Source organism: Armigeres subalbatus, chromosome 2 (assembly GCF_024139115.2).
Source record: "Armigeres subalbatus isolate Guangzhou_Male chromosome 2, GZ_Asu_2, whole genome shotgun sequence".
NCBI lineage: Eukaryota > Metazoa > Arthropoda > Insecta > Diptera > Culicidae > Armigeres > Armigeres subalbatus.
Genome location: NC_085140.1, coordinates 330,474,930 through 330,497,858, shown reverse-complemented (window position 1 = coordinate 330,497,858; position 22,929 = coordinate 330,474,930). Strand labels below are relative to the sequence as shown.

Below are 22,929 nucleotides of genomic sequence, written 5' to 3'. Positions count from 1 at the left end.
TTAGTGGAAAACGAGTTATAATGCCTTCTTAAGGCTCAAATTGGCGCCATCCCGTCATTGACGAGAAAGACAGCCACGTGCTCGTACCATCCCCAGTGATAAAATCACCCACCGAGGAGAAAAAGCAGTCCCCAGACTCCAGCAGACGTATCCGGTGGATGCTCCATTTGGTTGTCTTTCGGTTTGCCTTATTCCGGGCATATGCATTATTATTTTTTTAAGGATTCATATTCACGATTACAGTAACTTCTTGAAAAGGGTTTGACCTTACATAGGACAGGAGTTTGATTTCACAAATTTTTACCATGATGCTTTCAATCGGAATTTCTGTTCGCGATTCTACACCACCAAAGAAATTCAGCCTTTGTTTGACTATATTAGAAAAAAATGAATAGGAAAACACTTTTTTCTAATATCTTTACTGCCGCTAACCGCAAGTCGAGCACATCTGTATATAGACACCCATATACAGATGTGCTCGACTTGCGGTTAGCGGCAGTTTATAATTTAACAATAAGGAAGATCAAGGGCATACAATATTATCGAAAGATTTGATCATGTTCGGCATCTCCAAAGAGACACTCTGGAACAAATCTTTGAACGCTGCTCTGTTCAAGCGCTTATAGTCTATGACGATTATGTGACGTTACATTCGGGGAATTGTTACATTCGGGGAATTGGTTTTCGGGGAATTGTCGTACGATCGGTTGGTACTAAACAACACGTGCATTAAATAGAGTTATACTACAACATTTCGAATTCTCTAGCAAATATTACACTAATGAAAAATTGAGGAAAAAGTTAAAAATTCCTTTACATAACTCAATATTAGCAACGAACAATTACAAAATTGTCCAAGCAATACATACTTTGTTTCCACAGTTTCCACGAATAAATAGGTACTGGTCATCAGGACAGGATAAGACAAAAATAACAACTTGCAAGAAACAGCAGAATGCAAGACAGCAATAGCAGATATAGAAAAGGTAGAACCTTAGGTTCTGTATTAGAAGCGCCGTAGTTGTAAGTAGAGATAATTTGTATTTGATGTAATATGTTTTAAATCTATTAATAAATTACAGCTTTATAGCGTGTGACAATGAAACTCTGCGTGATTATTGTCCTGCTAAAAGAGCGGTGTACGTGCTATTTCTTATAGACATTTTTCGTTGAAAATTGTGTAATTGTTTATTGCTACACCCAACCAGAGAGAGAGAGTGCATGATTTTATTTCAATCTTGCATTAATTCCATGTACAGTTTGTCATAATTTGCGACAAATGCATAGATTGCATTAGGGTCCTTTCACAAATTACGTAACGCTGTAGGGGGAGAAAGGGGGTCAAGCCGAGTGTTACGATCCATACTAAAAAATTAATCCTTTCATACAAAAAGTGTTACGAGGGGGAGGGTGGGGGTCCAAAATCACCAAATTTAGCGTTACGTTATTTTAGAAAGAACCCTTAAGCAATCGGCAGGCCCTTGTATTAGGTCCCCTGTCAGGAGAAAATTAGAACTGTTTATGTGCTTGTGTCTACATTTAATCTATTTTTAAGGTGACTCGGGGAGGCACTATACACCGTATTATTTCTCCTATCTTTTGTCTCTTTCGAACATTGTCACCTCGTAATTTAGGAGCGGCGTATTTCGGTTTTCAGTTGTTTGATGTAACTGTAAATGTATTAGCATGTAGATTGCTAGTAAGTACGTGCCGGGGATACATTTTCAATATCATATTTGTTGTAGAAAAAAAGTTAAGCATTCAATGATGAAATGATGACAATATGATGATTGTTCTTGCTTCCCGTATCACCTTAAGCTCTTATCGAGAAATGAAATGCTGTAGACTTCACAACCTTGGCTACCTTACAAAAAAATAGACCGACGATTAGAAGACGGGAATTGAACTAGGACCATCCACGCTTAGCGCCTCTCGTCTGACGCGCTAACCATCTGGACTATATGCCAGATAAAAGAAGCAGTGATTAAAGACTATCATAATCCACGTTGTTTGTTATGTGGATGTGAGAGTTATCAATCAATCTCAAGTAGAAGCGTGACAGGGACAACAATGCGTGATACAAGTGGAATTGGCACCATGCAAATTCGTTTCCCTTTCCGTCATTCAGCTAAATGCTAAATGGGAGGATAGTGTGGGTCAAAGTTATATTGCTGTACACGATACAAATACTTGTTCTAGGAAGAGCCAACGAGAGTCGTTTGGATGTACATATTGATCAAAACCAAATGAATCGACTTAATGCAATGAGCAGGCATTATGACATTCTTTGATCGGTTTGCATGCGAGATTTGATACAAAATGCTTAATGCACTAGATGTCATAAAAAATTGGTTTGGGTGTAATATTAAGTTTTTATGGAAATTTTGTATTTTGTATTATTATCGAACGAAAGATCACAGCGAACGATGCGTTACAATATCCAGCGATTGTCGGCGGAAGGAGTATCGGCTGAGTACCGCCAGAAGCTCGACGAACGGATAAGTGCAATCAACGTTAGCGACAACATCAACGATCTATGGGAATCGATCCATGGAGCGGTGAGCACAACAGCACGAGAAGTGGTAGGCACTACACAGAGGCGACCCAGGACGGGATGGTTCGATGTGGAGTGTCAGAGAGTGTCAAACGAGAAGAACGTTGCCAGAAGCCGGATGTTGGTGTCGGGTACCCGATCTAATAGTGATCGGTACAAGGAAGCAAGAGCAGCCGAAAAACGAATCCACCGCAGGAAGAAAAAAGAGTACGAAGAACAAGTTATTAGTGAGGCGCAGGAAAAAATGGAGCAGAACGATATGCGGAGGTTTTATGTGTCTGTCAATGGCGTGCGGAGAAAGTCAGCGCCATCTCCCGTCATGGTGACTGGTGACCGCCGATAACGATACCAGCAGAGAAATTCGAAGACGCATAGTGGCTGGAAATCGTACGTACTTTGGACTCCGCAAGACGCTCCGGTTGAATAGAGTTCGCCGCCGTATTGAACTGACTATCTACAAAACGCTTATTAGACCGGTAGTTCTCTACGGACACGAGACCTGGACGATGTTCGTGGAGGACCAACACGCACTGGGAGTTTTCGAAAGGAAAGTGTTGCGTACCATCTATGGTGGGGTGCAGATGGCGGACGGTACGTGGAGGAGGCGAATGAACCACGAGTTGAATCAACTGTTGGGAGAACCATCCATCGTTCACACCGCGAAAACCGGAAGACTGCGGTGGGCCGCGCACGTAGCCAGAATGTCGGACAGCATTCCGGTGAAAATGGTTCTCGACAACGATCCGACGGGAACAAGAAGGCGAGGTGCACAGCGGGCAAGGTGGATCGATCAGGTGCAGGACGATTTGCGGACCCTCCGCAGACTGCGTGGTTGGCGAAGTGCAGCCATGGACCGAGCTGAATGGAGAAGACTTTTATGTGCAGGGCAGGCCACTCCGGCCTTAGTCTGGTGATAAATAAATCTCCCGTCATGTGCAACGACCAACAAGGGAATTTGGGAACAAGGGAAAACGAAGTGGCCGCCAGGTGGAAGCAACACTTCGAGACTTTGTTGAATGGAGGAAGTGACGGTACATCGGTGAACAGAATAAATATTAGCGACGATGGACAAGCTGTGGAGTCACCTACACTAGATGAGGTTAAAAAAGCTGTTAAAGAGCTGAAAACAATAAGGCTGCGGGGAAGGACCAGCTCCCGGCTGAACTTCTCAAACACGGCAGTGAGCAGCTTTATGAAGTTCTGCACCATATTATGTCGAAAATATGGGAAGACGAGGAAATGCCTGCTAGCTGGTTGGACGGCCTCATTTGCCCTCTCTTTAAGAAAGGGCACAGACTGGAGTGCGCCAATTACCGAGGAATAACCCTCCTTAATTCGGCGTACAAAATTATGTCCCGTATTCTGTTCAACAGATTGATACCGCTTGAAGAGTCCTTCGTCGGCGAATACCAGCCAGGTTTTCCGATCATCGACGGATCAAATGTTTACTCTGAGGCAAATCCTTGATAAATTCCGGGAGTACAACTTACAGACACATCATCTGTTTATTGATTTCAAGGCGGCGTACGATTCAGTGAAACGGAATGGATTATTGCAAAATAGGCTTGAACATGGTTTTCCGGCGAAGCTGATACGGCTGATTCGTATAACGTTGGACAGATCGAAATCAAGTGTAAGGGTTGCGGATGAAATATTGACGTCATTTGTTACCTTAGATGGATTAAAGCAGGGTGATGCACTCTCGAATCTAATGTTCAATATAGCGCTCGAGGGAGCGATATCGATATTATCGGAATTGATCGCCGTGCCGTGGAAGAGGCTTTTGTGCCTTTTAAGAGGGAGACAGCGAGGATTGGACTCACGATCAATACTAGCAAAACGAAGTACATGGTCGCTGGCAATCAACGTGGGTTCATTAGTGGTGGTGGTAGCGAAATAGTGCTGGATGGTGAAAAATTTGAAGTGGTGGAAGAGTTTGTGTATCTTGGAACATTAGTGACGTGCGTTAATGATGTTACCCGCGAGTTGAAAAGGCGTATTGCAGCTGCAATTAGGGCTTATTACGGACTTCTTAACCAGCTTAAGTTCCGTAGTCTGCAAACGAAAACAAAACTCGCACTGTATACTACTCTGATTCTTCCGTCACGTTGTTCGTATGCCGGAAGAAAAAAGATATTTTAGTTACTTGATAACGATTGTCGCTTCGGTTCCCTTTGTTCTGCTCTGCGAAACATGTTGGGTACCTACCTGTCAAATCGTATGTATTTTTCCATTTTAACATTTTGATCCCCTATCCTCGCCAGCAAAAGATGTTCCGGACAGCGACGACTGCGACAATGTTTATCTGGTAACTAAAATATCTTTTCGGAAGAACGTCAAGCGAAGATAATATTTAGTAGAGAACCCGGAAGAGGCCGCAGGCTTCGTGGAAGGCCGCGTACACGATGGCTTTTGACGTAAACTACGTCTAAGGGGAAGACTCAGATACAGGGTGCAAAACCGAAATTTCCAAATTCGAGACCGTCACGAAATTAGGATTTCAAACGCTAATAGCGTCTCTATCTTTCGATGGATTTTCGACATTTGCTTATCAATCGATTCAGAAACTCTCCAGCAATTTGCCAATTCTATTGATACTATTGATTATCAACGTTAAACTATTGAAAATGTTGTTTCTTTCCAAACCGGGTGAAAAATTTAATTCCGTTTATAAATCCCCAACACGGACATTAGATTGCAGTAAGGTACGGGCCTTTTGATCCACTGCTTCGTTTTCCTGTGTATAAAAAGCTTCGTGTTTCGCGCGGGCGTCATTTTCATTCTGGATGTCACGGCGAGCGGACCAGGGCGTCCAGAAGCGGTCCCAGTGACAACGGCTGTCTCAGCGGTGTGGTGGTGCGGATGAATTTTTTTTCGGTCGGTGGTGGTGGCGGTCGTGGAAGCAGCAGCATTTTCAACCTCCCTCCCCCCTATGTGGCACTTTTTGTATGAAGCATCTAAAAAATATGTATGGGTCGTCACACTTCGCCCAACCCCCCTCCCCCTCTAAGCGTTACGTAATTTGTGGACGCTCCCAAGAGCCACTTTCATTGATGGTAGCCGATCGTTAGTACTTCATATCAAATATCATATCATATCATAGCATATCAAAGAATATTGTGGCCAAATTTCATAAAATTTGGTCAACAAAAACCCCCCCGACAATAATAGAACAAAACCTGCCAAAGCCGTCATTCCTCCTACATCATACAAGAAAATTTAAACTGAGCGCTGCTAATGTTAATGACGACGACCGCGCGACCCACACCATCGCCGGGAATAAAATTTCCGGTAGGAGCTCCGCCGATGCCGAAGGTGGTACCACGGTCTGCTCTCCGCGACATCTCGAGCGAAATGTCTCGCGCGCGCGGGAGAGCTGCTTTCTTGTAAAATTGAACCTGTAGCCACGCCCCTTTGGGGGGTGTGTGACGGTTACACAATATTTGCAGTCATACCGGACAACAAAGAGGCGGGACTAATGAGCCATCTTTATTGATTATAAGAAAACTGCTCCCCCGCGCGCGCGCGTGGCCCAATCCAGTTTGAGACAGCAGCGCGTACGGACGTGTTTTTTGTTCGCGCATTTTGACGTTAACTACGTCTAAGGGGAAGCCTCGGATACAGGGTGCAAAATGAAAATTTCCAAATTGGGGACCGTCACGAAATCATGTAAGATTTCAAACGGTAATGGCGACTTTATCTTTCGACGGGTTTTTCGAGATTTTGTTATTAATAGATTCGGAAACTTTCCACCAATTTGCTAATTGTATTAAAGCTATTCATTATCAACGGCAAACTATTGAAAATGTTATTTCTTTCCAAACCGGTTGAAAAATTTAAAAATAATCAATCCCGTTCATAAATCCTAAATACGGACATCAGATTGCAGTAAGGTACGGGCCTTTTGATCCACTGCTTCGTTTTTCCTGGGTTTAAAAAGCCCCGTGTTTCGCGTGCGCGTGTCATTTTCATTCTGGATTTCATGGAAAGCGGACTAAAGCGCCCAGAAGCGGTCCTAGCGACAACGGCTGTGGTGGTGCGGATGAAAATTTTTCGTTCGATGGTGGTGGCGGTCGTGGCAACAGCAGTACATCTTTACATCCGTTTTACAAGCAGCATTTTTGGATCTGGCAATTAACGGCGTGCGTAGAGCCGAATCATCAGATGGCTGTCGCGCAGTTCAGTAGTTGTTGTTGGTGAGGCACATAATTGGGAATGAATCGGATCTTTTCAGAACCACCATTATGTTTGGGAGGAAGGTTAAGTTGAAATAATTTGTCTATAGTGCAACCGCTAGGAACTAGAAAATTTTTCAGTGAAATATTCTAGCGTGATTCTGAGCTCAATTATATGACGTTTGTCTAGCACTTAACTACTCTTCTTGCTGTGGATTTAATTTTGAATAATGATTCAGTGATTGATAAGTGATTGAGAAAGTTGATATAAGACGAATTTTTTTCATAGAAAAAAGAATAATTTTTTGGGATCGGTAGCGGAATCATAGCATTACTGCCAGTCCGAGCGCGCGTCAGAAGGAGAAGCTGCAAATATGTATTCGCATGGATGGAAATAAAAACAAGTAGCAGGCTACCTACTAGAACTATAATCTTGAGGAGAAATTTCACTTGACTGTTACTGCTATCCACGCGAATAATTATTATCAGCAGCGTCTTTTTATAACGCGCGCTTGTGATTCTGCTACCGATGGAAAACAATCTGTCATCACCAAGCAATTAAGTTTTACTTTGAACAAAATTCATCTCGCCTCAAGTTGTGACTTAAGAGCTACTTTCTCTGATGGTAGCCAATCATTAGTACTTCAGACAAGAAAATTTAATCTGAGCGCGAACGACCACATGAACCACACCATCGATGAGAATGGAATTTCGGGTAGCAGCTCCGCCGAAGCCCATGGTGGGACTGCGATCTGCTTTTCGCCACATCTCGAACGAAATGGTTCGCGCGCGCGGATGAGCTGCTTTCTTTAGTAGTAGTAAAATTCTTCTTTATTGTTTCATTTTTTGTTCTACAATTATTTTTTACATGTACAGTGCTCGGCCGGCTTGGCCCTCCAACTTCAATTTTAAATTTTTATGTTTACATTGTTATTTAAGTGTTAATATGATATATCATGACGGCCTTTAGGAGGCGCTGGTGTGTTTTTTAAATTTGATAACCTAACTACTATGTACACTAATATTTACAATAAGAAATTTGATAACCTAGATTGGAACTAGCGCCCTAATTGGAGCCTGATCCGAATGCAAGCAACGGACCCTAAACTTTTCTTTACACTCACCAAAGCGTTCATGTAAGGTTTTTATTCCGGCCAGACGGTGAACCTCGGATGTTCTTGTCCTGGGAGGGGTGTTGAGGATCATCCTCAGGAATTTGTTTTGGACCCGTTGAAGTTTGAGGTGGTGGGTTTTAGCGCAGCTCTCCAGACCGGCATGCCATATTCGATCACAGGGAGGATGATTTGCTTGTAGACAGCAAGCTTATTTTCAGGGACAATGACGACCGGCGGTTGATCAAAGGGTACAGTAGTTTCAACAAGACGTTACACTTTGTCACCGTTTTGTCAACCTGTTGCCTGAAAATAAGCTTGCTGTCGAGGGTCAAGCCAAGGTAGCCGGCCTCATTGGCCCATTCCACGGTCGTGCCATTGAGGATGATTTACAGTCCCCAGGCGGAACAAGTTTAGGGGATTTGGAGTGGGGAAAATGATGACCTGGGTCTTCGCCGCGTTGATACAGATCTTCCAGCTGGTGAGGTACTCTGTCAGGGCATCCAGGCCTCGTTGGAGTTTTGCCACTAGCGCTCTGATCACTCTACCGTTGTAGACGATGGATGTGTCATCTGCGAACAGAGACAGAATGCCGCCTTCTGGAGGTTCTGGCATGTCGGAGGTGAACAGATTGAAAAGCAGGGGCCCGAGGATACTGCCCTGGGGAACGCCTGCGACGATGTTGTGCGCATTGGAACTCGATCCGCTGATTGAGACCCGGAATGTCCTTGCCGACAGGTAATTGTTGATGATTTTCACCAGGTAGCTGGGAAGATTGTAGCGTTGTAGTTTGTACACCAGGCCATCATGCCATACATTGTCAAATGCCTTCTCGACATCGAGTAAGGCCATGGCGGATGTTTTCGAGACAAACTTGTTCCGTCTGAGGACGTTGGTAACTCGGGTCAGTTGGTGTACAGTTGACCGACCGCGTCGGAAACCAAACTGTTCCTCGAGCAAGATGTTGAGATTTTCGGCAGACTCAAGTAACCGATGATGAATAGCTTTTTCGAATAGCTTGGATAACCCTGAGAGAAGGCTGATGGGTCGATAACTTTTGGGGGAGGAAGGATCCTTCCCAGGCTTCCGGATGGGGATGACTTTCGCTGACTTCCAGGACGATGGGAAGTAGTTAAGCCGGAGACACTGATTAAAGATCAGCGAGAGGTGCTCAAAGAACGGAGCACTCATGTGTTTGAGCTCGAGATTCAGGATGCTGTCGAAGCCTGGGGCCTTCATGTTCTTCGACGATTTGATATAGGCCGTCAATTCGTCAGTTGAGATCTCCAACCTCCGAGAAGTCGTTGGGAATCAAATGGATGTTGTTAGCATGCTCGTTGACGGCTGCTTCGTGTGGACTGACGATGTTCTGCCCAAGATTGTGTGAGCTGACGAAGTGACGACCTATTTCAGCGACCTTCTCTGCAGGAGTTATCAAGCGATCCTTAGAGCCATTATTGTCTAGTGGGATCAAAGGTGGAATGGGCCGAGGCTTGGATTTTAGAATTTTGGTCATTTTCCAGAACGGCTTAGCATAATCTGGGAGAGTGCGGATCTTATTCGAGAAGTCGTTATTTTTGAGGTCCACCATTCTGGCCTTGATATTTTTGTGATTCGATTGCAGCGTGTTTTAAGCTCAGGCAGTCCAGTACGCTGAAACTGCCTGCGAGTGACATTCCGCAATCGAATCAAATCTTTGGTGAGTGTATCGATGTTTAAGGAGTTGCTTACCTGCCGAGCCGTCGGTACGTGTTGCTCTCGGGCCGCCGTGATCGCCTCCTCGATAGCGCACAGCTGGCGGTCGATACTTTCCGGCGTCTCCGGACGCACCTCGTAGTCGACGGTGTTATCGACGCACTGCTGGAAACGCTGCCAGTTCACTCGGTGGTAGTTCCGCTGTAACTGCTGGTGCCGATTGACCGAGGAGCCCAGTTCCGCCACCACCGGATAGTGATCCGAACTGAGCTCCTGGTATACAACCGGCTGCGAGACGTGGTCACTCAGGTTTGTTACGTAGAGGTCGAGCGTTGCGTGGGCACCGGACCGACTCAGCCGAGTGGGGGAATCCGGGCTCAGGATCCATGTCGTTGCTCCAGATGGTGCCGTTTCGATTGCCGCGACTGTTGCCCCAGGCTTGATGTTTGGCATTCAAGTCGCCGGCAATGATATACTGGCCTTGCCTCCGCGTCAGCTTGACGATGTCCCTCCGAAGGGCAGCCGATGATCCATCGCCGGCTTTGGCTTGCGTTGGACAGTACGCCGCGATGAGCGCGATTGTGCCGACCGAAGTGGTGATTTCGACACCGATGGCCTCAATGACACTGAGCTGGAAACTTGGAAGCAGACGACAGTTGATGTTGTAGCGAAGAGCGATGGCCACACCACCTCCCCTGGTCGGCCGGTCGAGTCGCACGATGCGGAAGTCCGGGATGTTGATGTTCACCTCCGGTTTTAGGTGCGTTTCGGTGATGAACGCCACGTCTATTTCCTTCTCCTCAAGGAAATCCTTCAGCTCGATTGTTTTGCTCTTTAGCGAGCGTTCCAGTTGACCAGGCCCACCCTAGCAGCCATTTTCAATGATGAACATGCCAAGTGTGAAGACCTGGTCGAATCGGGTTTTGCAGCCGCGCAGTCGAGTGGCGAGCTGCGCGAAGATCGGCATCAGTTGCTCCGGAGTGTACAGCGGGGCAGATTCTTCCGGTGGGACGGCTTCGTTCTCCGACTGCCGACGGAACCCAGGAGGAGGAAGCGGGGCCATTCGCTGGTGGATGGTGCCGACGATGCTGGAGCTTGGACCGATGCAGCTGCCGCTGCCAGTCGCTTGTGCGGCTGTAGCAGTGGGAGTATTGGAATCGCACGACGGGGAGCCGGAAAGTTCACCTCGTTGATTACAGGAACACGGTTCTTCTTCGGAATGGTGCTGGTGGAAGCCTTCTTCCGGATTTCCAGGAACTCGGCTCGCTTTGGGCAGCCCTTTGTGGTGGCCTGATGTTTGTCGCCACAGTTGGCGCATTTGGGATCGGCCACCTCCATTTTGTCGCACTCGTCAGTCGGATGGGGTTCGCCACACTTGTTGCAGCGCGGCTTCATGCGGCAGTTCCTGGTGCCGTGCCCGAAATTGAAGCAGTTGGTGCATTGCGTGACATCGCGGTGCACTGGCCGATATCGCTCCCAGTCAACGACGGTGTAATTTATAACGCCAACCAGCTTCAGGTCCTTCCAGGTAGTGGAACCGTGCTCCAGATGGATCAGGTAAAGCTGGTCGCGATATTTCCTCGCCTTGTCGTGACGAGCGATCTTGTGGACGGCTACTGGCTTCAGTCCGCAACTTTCAAGCTCTGCTTGGAGCTCTTCCTCCTTCATGTCGTGAAGTCCTCGCAGCAAGGCCTTGAGCGGCTTCGTGCCGGGGTGGTCATGAGTGTAGTACTCATACTTGTGGACCTCGAGGAACTCCACGACGGATTGATGATGGTCCCTGTTGGCCGGCATCACTTTCACGCCCTCGCTGCAGAGCCGAAAAGTACATTTCAGCCCCTTAGCGATCAGCTGGCGAATTTTTGGTCGTAAATCCGGCGGATCGCCCTTCACAAACACGGGCGGGCACTTCTCCTTCCGCTCCGGTTGCACCTGCGGCAGCTGCGATTGCTGCTTCTTCCTCTTTTTCGGCGGATTGCCGGCGTCATCAAGCGGCAACGGCGAGAACACGTTGCTCTGCAAAAGCTGCTTGGAGGCGCCTCCAAGAGGAGTGCGCTTAGGCACTTTTCCAGCGACCGAGTCTCCCATGACGGGTCCGGGAGAAAATAACGCCAACGCGACAAGCGAAAACGTAAACAGCGAAAGAACGAGAAAAAACACTTCGAAAAAATGCGCGAGCAAAAAACACGTCCGTACGTGTTGCTGTCTCGAACTGGAATGCTTTCTTTAGTAAGTGTGTGACGGGTACACAATATTTGCAGTCATACCGGACAACAAAGAGGCAGGACTAATGGGCCATCTTTATTGATTATAAGAAAACTGCTTTCCCCCGCGCGCGTGGCATTTCATTTGAAATATAGCGGAGAGCGGTCCCAGCATCGGTAGAGATGTCGCAAATTAATCGATTACTTCGATTAATCGATTATTTGTTGTGATAATCGATTAACTTTTAAATCGATTACTTCCCAACGATTAATCGATTCAATAATCGACAAGAATCGAGAGTAATCGATTAATCGGGATTTTACGACAACTGTTAGATTTCGATTACTTCAATTAATCGATTCATCGTTATGGTAATCGATTAATTTTGATTCGATTACTACTCAACGATGAATCGATTCAATAATCGTCAAGAATCGAGAGTAATCGATTAGTTACTAATCGATTAATCGAGATTTTACGACATCTCGATGCTGCATCGGCGGAGTTGCTGAGCAAAAAGTTCTTCTCAGGTCTTCCATTCTATATAAAGGAAGATTGAGGCGAGGCGAACTTTTTTCAAAGTGCAAATTAACCGCTTGGAGACGCCATAAAGTTGCCTGGCGTCCGTAGCAGAATCACGAGCGCGCGTCGGAGGGAGATGCTACAAATAAGTATTCGCATGGATGGCTTCAGTGGCAGTCAAGTTTAATTCTTTCAAGATTCTTATTTGGTTTTGTTATTCCAGCCTATGGCGTGGGTCGTGTGGTCGTTAGTGATTCGAAATATGCATTATTGGGAATTAATCGATTCTTCTCATGGACACCATTTTAAACATAGGAAGATTGAGGCGAGACGAATTTGTTCAAAGTACGACGTCGTAGCAGAATTACGTTGCCGTTCGTAGCAGAATAACGAGCGCGTATTGTAGAGAGCTGCTGCAAATATGTATTCTTGCACGGAAAAAATAAATAGGTTCTGATGGAAAAATTCACATTCCATATTAGCAAACAACCCATAAACGCATTTTATCTGGCTCCCGTAAACTGAGATTGGTTCATTATTTTCAATTCGAACAGATCTAATCGAAAGCACGAATCCTTAGGGGCACATGTATTTCTATACGCTATAAATGAACCTTACGCTCCAACTCTTTCCCGAATAAATCGGGAAATATTCCACTACGGCCGGCAGCAATACTTACACTTGATGTTCAGTTTGATCTCGTTGCTCACGGTTTCGCCTTCGGTGTTAAGCGCTCCGCATTGGTACGACCCGCTGGAACTTCTGCTCACCTTCTGTATCACCAGACTTTGGCCCGTGCGTACGATTTTCATCGTCGATGAGTTTTGAGGTAGCTGCACTCCCTGGGGGATAAATAAAAAGAGGGTGGGATGGAAAGATTAGGCTGTGTCGCATTTGTTGGGAGGTGGCGGTATGCGACGGTATCGACGCACGATGCGGATGATGATGCACCGAAACTGCTAGAGGGTGAGAGATTGGACTGGTTCATGAATAGTCAAATAAAAGGTAACATTATGAAAATAACATCTATTTGTAAATGAATGTTCAATTGAATTTGAAATTAGTTATAAAATTAGTATTAAAAATGTATGAAGAAAAACTTATCAATTTGAAAGAAGGAAAGAAGGGCTGCAGACAGTATTGTAAAATGTCATCTGACAAATTTGCCTAAATATTTTTTAGAAGCCTGACTCCATATTTTCCATATCGGATTAGGTTGGCTCCTTAATTCCTGTAATTTAATTGCTTCAATTCTGATTTCAAACCGTACCCCCGCATCGCCCTAAATCAGCCCGTATCTCTTGCATCTATTTTAATAGGTGGATTACGCTAATGAGCCTCAACAACAAGCTCGAAACACAAAGATGAAGGCTAATTCGACTGACTAATTGTGGAAAGCGCCCTTATAATCAATTAAATAGCATCATTTAAAATGACAAAATGTAAACGATCCATCCGCGGACGATGGTGGCATTCAATCATTATTTGCGCTTTTAATTGTTCAATGGACATTTCTCGCTTAACTTTTCAAAAGGACCTAAGTAACATTTTTTTCATGATTTAATTTGAGTATTGCAATCAAAAGCTTTCATGCTATTCTGTTGATTGCGCTATTTAAATTAATTCATGAAAAAAATGTTACTTAGGTCCTTTTGAAAAGTTAAGCGAGATTTATTCATTTCTATTGATATCAATGTGTGCAGGCGAATGCCATGAATCGTCGTCATGTACTTTGGGGGAAATACTACCATTCACTGTTCTCACATATTCATCGTATTGGATCTATATGAAACGATGCTAAATCCACAGAGAAAAGACGTTCATCTTCATTCGCGTGCTTGTGTAAAAGTTTGTACTGGTCATTTTAAAGTATGTCGTTATGCCCCCGTTGCGCGGTGCTAGTGTGCTGATAAATATTGTTAAAATTTGCCGTGTTTTACTTTTTGGCGCTAGTGTTCATTCCGAATTGCTCCTAGGCTCGCTCCTAGGTGGCAGCACTACATTGTTTATGAAGTGTATGCCAACGCCATCACTTAGTGGAATTGAGTTTTTATGTCGGGCAGCCTGCGTTGGCGGCGCTGAGGTGCGATTTAAATCTTTACACACGTTTTTAACGAAATTTTGTTCGAGCATCCATGTCTGTTCTCTGTGCTAAATCTAACATCACGTAGGCTAGGTTGAAGAAGTTCATACCGTGAAATATGAAATTCGCTAAATTTCTATTTTGACCGTGGGCGTCAAAACGCCTTCGCGGCAACAACCTATGATGTATTTCACGCCTTCACGCTCCATTTCCACTAGAACAAAAGAAATGGACATGTGATTCATAAGAAACACACAACAAACAAGCGTTTTGCCTTCAAGACTTCTCCGTCAGCAGAGTCTCCCCCACTTTTATTTGCGCTTTCATACATTTTTGTTGAAATGGCAAATTAAATTTTGATGAGATTTTCGATTGTGTTGGAGACGACGATAAGCCTGAATACAAAAATATGCGTTTCTTGTTTTTTTGTTTTGTAGATCTTGACATTGTCTGCGAAAAACTATCGGCATCCGGGTGGCAACAATATATCAATTTCATTTATGAATAGCACAAAAAGCAATATGCCCAAATTACTTCCTTGAGGTACTCCGGAAATTTTTCAAAACGTTTCAGACTGCTCGGTATTTTGACACAGTGTGCAATAAGGTACCAGTCAAAACGATAAATGCAAGAGATGGCGTTTTTTCAATGGTAGTAAAATCGAAATTTAATCACTATAAAACTACTAATCAGTGCAAACTAAGTGCAGGATATAAGCTTTTCACCTCATACTTCATTCCTTATCACTACTTTCTTCTAAAACACCACCATTTTCCATAAATTTGCAAAATACCTGATTTTCCCATACATTTTATCGATTTCCAACTACCATTCTTCCATGAGCCCATGGTGAAAGTTGTGAAAATCTCAAAACATAGAGTAGCGGGTTTAACAACACAGATAGAAACGCCGGTATCGCCACTCAGTGACGAGTACCGTAAACATGGTGCACGGGAGGTTGTTGTCTACACTTTTTACGGCTGCATCTTCATTCGCGTGCTTGTGTAAAAGTTTGTACTGGTCATTTTAAAGTACGTCGTTATGCCCCCGTTGCGCGGTGCTAGGGTGCTGATAAATATGGTTAAAATTTGCCGTGTTTTACTTTTTAGCGCTAGTGTTCATTCCGAATTACTCCTAGGCTCGCTCCTAGGGGGCAGCACTACATTGTTTATGAAGTGTATGCCAACGCCATCACTTAGTGCAATTGAGTTTTTATGTCGGGCAGCTTGCGTTGGCGGCGCCGAGGTGCGATTTAAATCTTTACACACGTTTTTAACGAAATTTTGTTCGAGCATCCATGTCTGTTCTCTGTGCTGGAAGTAAATGTCATCGAAGTAAACAGTCGGTCCCTTATTAGACATGTACGATCTTAACCATGAGACAAATGAGGGGGAAACGCCAATTTTCTCGAATCTAGCTAGTAATATTTCATGGTCAACACGATCAAAGGCTGCTTTGAAGTCCGTATAGACAGCATCAACCTGAGCACCAGAATCCATGCTACGTAGGTATGTGGAAAGGAATTAAACTAATTTCGATGAAACAGATTTCTTTGAAAAGAATCCCTGTTGATCAGAGGAGATCTAACGCTGGCAACTAGCAAACAGAGCATCATTTACAATAATCTGGAACACTTTCGAGCCACGATAGTTTTGAATGTCTGCCTTGTCACCTTTCTTATGGGTAGGGAACATAACCGATGATTTCCAACATGTAGGGGGACTGTTCCGTTTTCCATCTCACTGAACATATTACAGGGTTGGGAAAAATCAAATTTTCGAAAAATCGAGAATGATCAAACTCATCCGCGATTTTACTTTTAAATTATCACGTGATTAAAACTCGCCAGCGATTAGGAATCGTTTGAAAATCGTATCTTGATTTGAAGCATTTGCCGTTACCTTTTCAACTATTTTTACAGCGAACACGTCTTTTTGAACTTGGCGAAAATTTGTTTCAGAAACCCTACTTTCCGATACAAACGCAAATACTAATTGCTTTTTGAGGTCAAACCAAGGATCGATTTAAATTGAAATTGAATAAATAGTTTTAATTTGAATTCTGTATAATCTGGCATTTCTAAAATATCTAATCGGGACCAGCTATGGCAGCTAATGCACGAACACGGTTTTCCGGATAAACTGACACGGTTGATCAAAGCGACGATGGATCGGGTGATGTGCGTAGTTCGAGTTTCAGGGGCATTCTCGAGTCCCTTCGAAACCAGCAGAGGGTTACGGCAAGGTGATGGTCTTTCGTGTTTGCTATTCAACATCGCTTTGGAAGGTGTAATACGAAGAGCAGGGATTAACACGAGTGGTACAATTTTCAATAAGTCCGTCCAGCTATTTGGTTTCGCCGACGACATAGATATTATGGCACGTAACTTTGAGAAGATGGAGGAAGCCTACATCAGACTGAAGAGGGAAGCTAAGCGGATCGGACTAGTCATCAACACGTCGAAGACGAAGTACATGATAGGAAGAGGTTCAAGAGAAGACAATGTGAGCCACCCACCGCGAGTTTGCATCGGTGGTGACGAAATCGAGGTGGTAGAAGAATTTGTGTACTTGGGCTCACTGGTGAGTGCCGAAAATGACACCAGCAGAGAAATTCGGAGACGCATAGTGGCTGGAAATCGTACGTACTTTGACTCCGCAAGACGCTCCGATCGAATAGAGTTCGCCGCCGTACCAAACTGACAATCTACAAAACGCTCATTAGACCGGTAGTCCTCTACGGACACGAGACCTGGACGATGCTCGTGGAGGACCAACGCACTTGGAGTTTTCGAAAGAAAAGTGCTGCGTACCATCTATGGTGGGGTGCAGATGGCGGACGGTACGTGGAGGAGGCGAATGAACCACGAATTGCATCAGCTGTTGGGAGAACCATCCATCGTTCACACCGCGAAAATCGGACGACTGCGATGGGCCGGGCACGTAGCCGGAATGTCGGACAGTGACCCGGTGAAAATGGTTCTCGACAACGATCCGACGGGCACAAGAAGGCGAGGTGCGCAGCGGGCAAGGTGGATCGATCAGGTGGAAGATGACTTGCGGACCCTCCGTAGACTGCGTGGTTGGCGACGTGTAGCCATGGACCGAGCCGAATGGAGAAGACTCTTATATACCGCACAGGCCACTTCGGCCTTAGTCTGAATAAATAATAATAATCTACTCCCTTTCACTTTGAGTAGTATAATTATCACCGAAAAAGCCAATAAATTAATTACGATAAAGTCACGCGTTGATTAAAACTATCCTAATTATAATTTTGCCTTCTTTATGTCATGAGCTGTTCTTTAGGCAATTTTATGCCTATCGTCCATTATGCCTAACGGAGTATACCAATTTTGAAAGGCTAGCGTCGCGTCAGTAAACGACTACTCCACCGAGTTCTAGCGGTCAATTACTGGTAACACCTAACACATTTTTTTCCACAATCTTTCTGGTTCCTCCAGATTAAAAAACTCTGACTTCAATCTACTATTTTCTGTTGTTGTGCTGTCTTTCCCCCCTTCCAGCAGCAATGGAAAGTCACCCGGTCCCGAAAGGATTGGGTACCTATGCTCAAAAACCAACTGCCTTCCTCCAAGATTCGGTTCCTAGAGATGGTCAACCAAATCTCGTCTGATCAAACTTTCCCGGATGAGAGATCAAATAATTTGGTCATCCCCATTTCTGAAAACTGCATCTCCTGCCGGGATGTCACGAAGTACCGGCTCATTATACTGACCTTCCCGAGTAGCACACATGTCACAATTTAGTTGCCACAACTCATATGTGACCGAATTCGATCACATTAAAGTTGCTGAAATCAAGTTTGCTTAAAATGTGCTACTTGTATCCAAAGTCCTTGAGTGGTTGGTGAACCTGCGGCTGCGTGACAAGAAGGTGGGCCTGGATTCTGGCAGCACGCGTTCTGCCCAGGGCACAGTACGGGCACATATTTTGCAAACTTGGGTGACATTTTACAGGACCCTTACGATGAGGGTAAATAAGCCGACATGTTATCTTTGAATATCTTCAAGGCAACAGTTAAGCGAGTGAGGAAAAAAAAAAAAAAAAAAACTCATAGTCGTTTCATGCAGCACCGCAAGTTTGAAATGCTGCCATCGTGAATTGAAATGAAGTTCTCCAGCTGAATTACCGGGTTCTGATTTCATATTGTCTTCGTCGGTTACCGGTTTTTGAATTCATATTGTCTTCGTCGGTTACCCGACGTTACAAGCTAGAACAAGTTTCTGAAGACTGAGTACTGCGTACCTGGGTGCTGCGGATAGAGCCGCTTTTCTGCGCTCAAGCGAGTAGAGGGATATTTTGAAATCACTCCCATAAACAAAATTATTTTGCAGTTACTTGGCTGTCAAACATTTCCCGCTCTTCGAATTTCTCTTTCCACGCTGCATGACGGCGCACAAATGCGCTAGACTCTACATGACTTTACGATTGTTTACATAAATTCATGCTCCAATCAACTGCTGAATCTCGTGAAACTTCGTAGCGAGTGCTTTTTAGGTGCATTCCCACTAATTTTCCACTCGAAGTATAATGTGAGAATATTTGTTACAAAGAATACAAAACTCAAACAAAGTTTGTTTTTATTTTTTTCCCAAAATAATAACAATACTCCTCAATATTAGATCAGAAACGAACATAACCACAATCTTCAATGTTTGGCTCCGGCACAATAGAAAATTTTGGCTTCAGTTTGACAACCAAGTCGATTCTATCCGCACCACCCAGCTGCGTACCAAGTCTTTCATTCGACTATGTTACCTCCGTCCACCGGGAGCGGGCCATTTGGCATAAAGTCATTTGGCATAACGCCATTTGGTATAATGTCATTTGTCATAAAGGCCATTTGGCATAACTGACATTTGACATAATTGTAACCAACGTCAAAAGTGAGGGTCTTTTGACATAACGGACATTTGGCATAATTTTTCTTTGCATTCGCTAAATGGTGACTAAGTGGTGCGGAAAAAAACCCCGGAATAGTAACACCCGTCGATAACAATATTAAAAAGACATTATCATCTCGTGGAAAGAATGCATTTGCAATGCAAGACAAAAGTAGGCGCATGCCCGGATTAGAGCAGTGGCGGATGTAATCCCCTCTTTAAAAGAAGGCGTGTGACCGGATTATGGCAATGAAGGATATGATACCTTCTTTAAAAGTAGGCGTGTGGCCGTATTAGGGCAATGAAGGATGTGATCCCTTCTTTAAAAGTAGGCGCTTGCCCGGGTTAGGGTCATGGTGGATCCGATCCCTTATTTGAAGGTAGGCGCTTGCATGGATTATGACAATGGATGATGTGATCTCTTTTTTAAAAGTAGGCACTTGTCCGGATTAAGGTCATGGTGGATGTGATTTCTTTTTTAAAGTAGGTGCTTGCCCGGATTATGGCAATGGAAGATATCTTATTTAAAAGTAAACGTTAGCCCGGATTATGGTAATGGTGGATGTGATTCCTTCTTTAAAAGTAGGCGCTTGCCCGGATTGAGGCAATGGTGGATGTGATCCCTTCTTCAAAAGTAGGCGCATGCCCGGATTAAGGCCATAGTGGATGCGATCCCTTCTTTAAAAGTAGGCGCTTGCATGGACTATGGCAATGGAGGATGTGATCCCTTCTTTAAAAGTAGGCGCTTGCTCGGATTATGACAATGGTGGATGTGATTCCTTCTTTCAAATAAGGCGCTTGCCCGGATTGAGGCAATGGTGGATGTGATCCCTTCTTTAAAAATAGGCGCATGCACGGATTATGGCAATGGAGGATTTGATTTGTTCTTTTAAAGTAGGCGTTTGTCCGGATTGAAGCAATGGTGGATGTGATCCCTTCTTTAAAAGTAGGTGTGTGGCCTGAATTGTGGCAATGAAATGGTGGATGTGATCCCTTCTTTAAAAGTAGGCCCTGCCCGGATTATGGCAATGGTAGATGTGACTCCTTCTTTATAAGTAGGCGCTTGTCGGGAATAAATCAATGGTAGATGTGATCTCTTCCCCGAAAAGCACAATTCAGATTGATTTGGTTGCAATAACTCATATGTGACTTGATTGGTTTTAGTAACTCGTCTACGACAAGTGTGTTGCTTGAGTTTTTAAAGTTAGGCGCTTGCCCGGATTAAGGCAATGGTGGATTTGATCCGGTCTTAAGGCGCATGCCCGGATTGAAGCAATGGTGGGTGTAATCCCTACTTTAAAAGTAGGCATGTGGCCTGAATGTGATCCCTCTCTCGGAAGTAATTCTGCTGTTTTGCTATTTCGTTCTTCCGGAAAATGTCTACAATCAATCTAAATTTATCATAAAACAGCCTCGACCTACTTTATCTACGCTAAACATTACATGAATCTGTTAATTCAGTGATTTGGTAACATTTTTTTCATGAATTAATTTGAATAGCGCAATCGAAAGCTTTCATGTTGTTCTGTTGATTGTGCTATTCAAATTAATTCATGAAAAAAATGTTACTTAGGTCCTTTTGAAAAGTTAAGCGAGAAATATCCCTTTCGCTTTCACAGTTCAAAATTATGCCAAATGACCCACTCTTTTCTTTCTGCTTTTATTAAAAATAATATCATGCCAAATGGCCTTTATGCCAAATGGCCTTTATGCCAAATGACCTTATGCCAAGTGGCGTTATGCCAAATGACCCAGACCCCCGTTCACCAGACCGCTCTCTAAAGATCGCGCGCGAAGGAAGGCAGCTTTATCGTATTCAATGAAGTAAGCGCGTTAGCCCCGCCTCTTTGTGACTTGATATGGGTGTAAATATGATGTGCACTCATAACGATTAACGAAAGGGTGGAGCTAATGGGATTAGTTCACTATATACAAGAAAACTGCTTTACGGCGCGCGCGAGCCATTTTGAACGGGATTCTACAGAGAGCGGTCCCGGAGCATGGGAGAGACTGGTAATTTTCTCGATGATTCTGAATTTGGTTGTGAGCTGTTAATGAATCAAAATACGTTTTGTCGAAAGGAGTAACATAATAAATTTGACCCAAGACGTAATTTCTTCAGAGTACGCTTGGCGTCTGTCAGTCTGAGCGACGGTCGCCCACCGCTGGGTGGTTGCTGTAGAAATTTTTCTCTAAAGTAGCGTCTTTATCGATTTAAATATGGTCGGCAGAAAGTGAACTTGTTGGCAAGATTCTTTGGTTTTGTTTCTATTAGTCATTGGAAATGAAATCGGTTTTTTTCATCACTTTATATCATTTCATACAAAAGAAAGTTGCCCTTTTGTAGCAGAATCACAAGTGCGCGTCAGAGGGAGATAAGACAATACGTTTGCAACCAAGCTACCACGGCGATGACACCGAAACAGACCATTTTTGCAATCAACCTTTTCTGTCCAGAAAATACTGGTCCTAGGAAGATCAAAATTTCTTTCCCCAATACGTTTTTCCAATAACTAACTGCAACCAAATTTGATGGGTATTTGGTAAGACGCCACAATTTGGAATAAGTGTAATCAACTCTTTCTTCATATAGAATGTTGGTTCGTTTAGGTTGAATGATGACCACGGACGCCGAAGACCACCATCAATGCGATAGTTTTCCGTTGAAAATGCTACCAGTGCCATCGTGCTGCTGAAATATTGTTCAAACTGAGGATTAGATCCAAACCCGTAAGTTGCTTGATTTTGATGTCTGTGCTTGCGATGCATACATAAGATTGGTTGTTTTACTATTTATAGATTGTTTGCCAATTTTTAATAATAAATAGTGGAAATCCATCGAGAAACGGATGAGATATTAACGTTCAAAGTCTATCGTATTTTCGTGACGGTCTCCGATTTTCCCAATTGCAAAGTGTACCCCAATATAGAAAAGACAGACGTAGTCCTACGTAAAAAAAAAACAATTTAATACAGAATTCTGTGTAGTTTCAAGTACAGTAGAACATATTTTCATCACTTGCACAAAATCAAATAAAATAAAAAGTCTTTAATATGGTTCAAAAACGGTTCAAATATGTAATCCGAGGAAACTTCCCCTAATGATTATTGCAATTTGTCTAAATTTCATGGGCGATGCTCTTCATATTGGCCAGCTATATATCAATATGCAACCGAATCAGTCAGAATTGTGTTGCAAGTGAAACTTCAGACAAACCAGCATAAAGCCGATACAAATATTTAAAATCTATTTTGTCTCCCTCCCCCTCGGATTTTTTTGCCAAAAAATAACAAAATAAAATTCGGATAATTTTGATGATTTTCAAAACATTCTTTAACAAATCCGATGAGTTTTTTGATTTTTTTTGATTTTTATATTTATTTTTTATTATCCCCCCCTTGACCTCTCGGAGACCAGTAGGACAAAAAGTAAATTAAATATTTGTAACGGCCTAATTATACTCTTAACAAATATGAGTCAGTCTAATGAGGAAAATGCAACGGCTGTTGGGCAAATAGGTATTTAGGATTGAAATCTAGATGTTCACTATCAAGATCGTTGACAATGAAGGGGAATCATGAAAAAAGATTGTGCAGTTGGTTGTTGGTTGCTACAAGTTATGATAATTTGTTCTTGATTGACATGTTTTCTATTGTATGGTAGTTTGGGTAAGTTT

The 22,929-nt window shown here is 43.7% G+C and overlaps 1 protein-coding gene across 1 annotated transcript in view; it reads right to left on the bottom strand.

Moving 5' to 3' along the window:
• LOC134212740 (neural cell adhesion molecule 1-A-like) overlaps positions 1–22,929 on the bottom strand; it is a 416,812-nt gene that overhangs the window by 19,094 nt on the left and 374,789 nt on the right. The window contains exon 10 of the mRNA XM_062690855.1: positions 12,943–13,105. Coding sequence (XP_062546839.1) covers positions 12,943–13,105 — 163 coding nt within the window. The remainder of the gene's footprint in view (positions 1–12,942; positions 13,106–22,929) is intronic.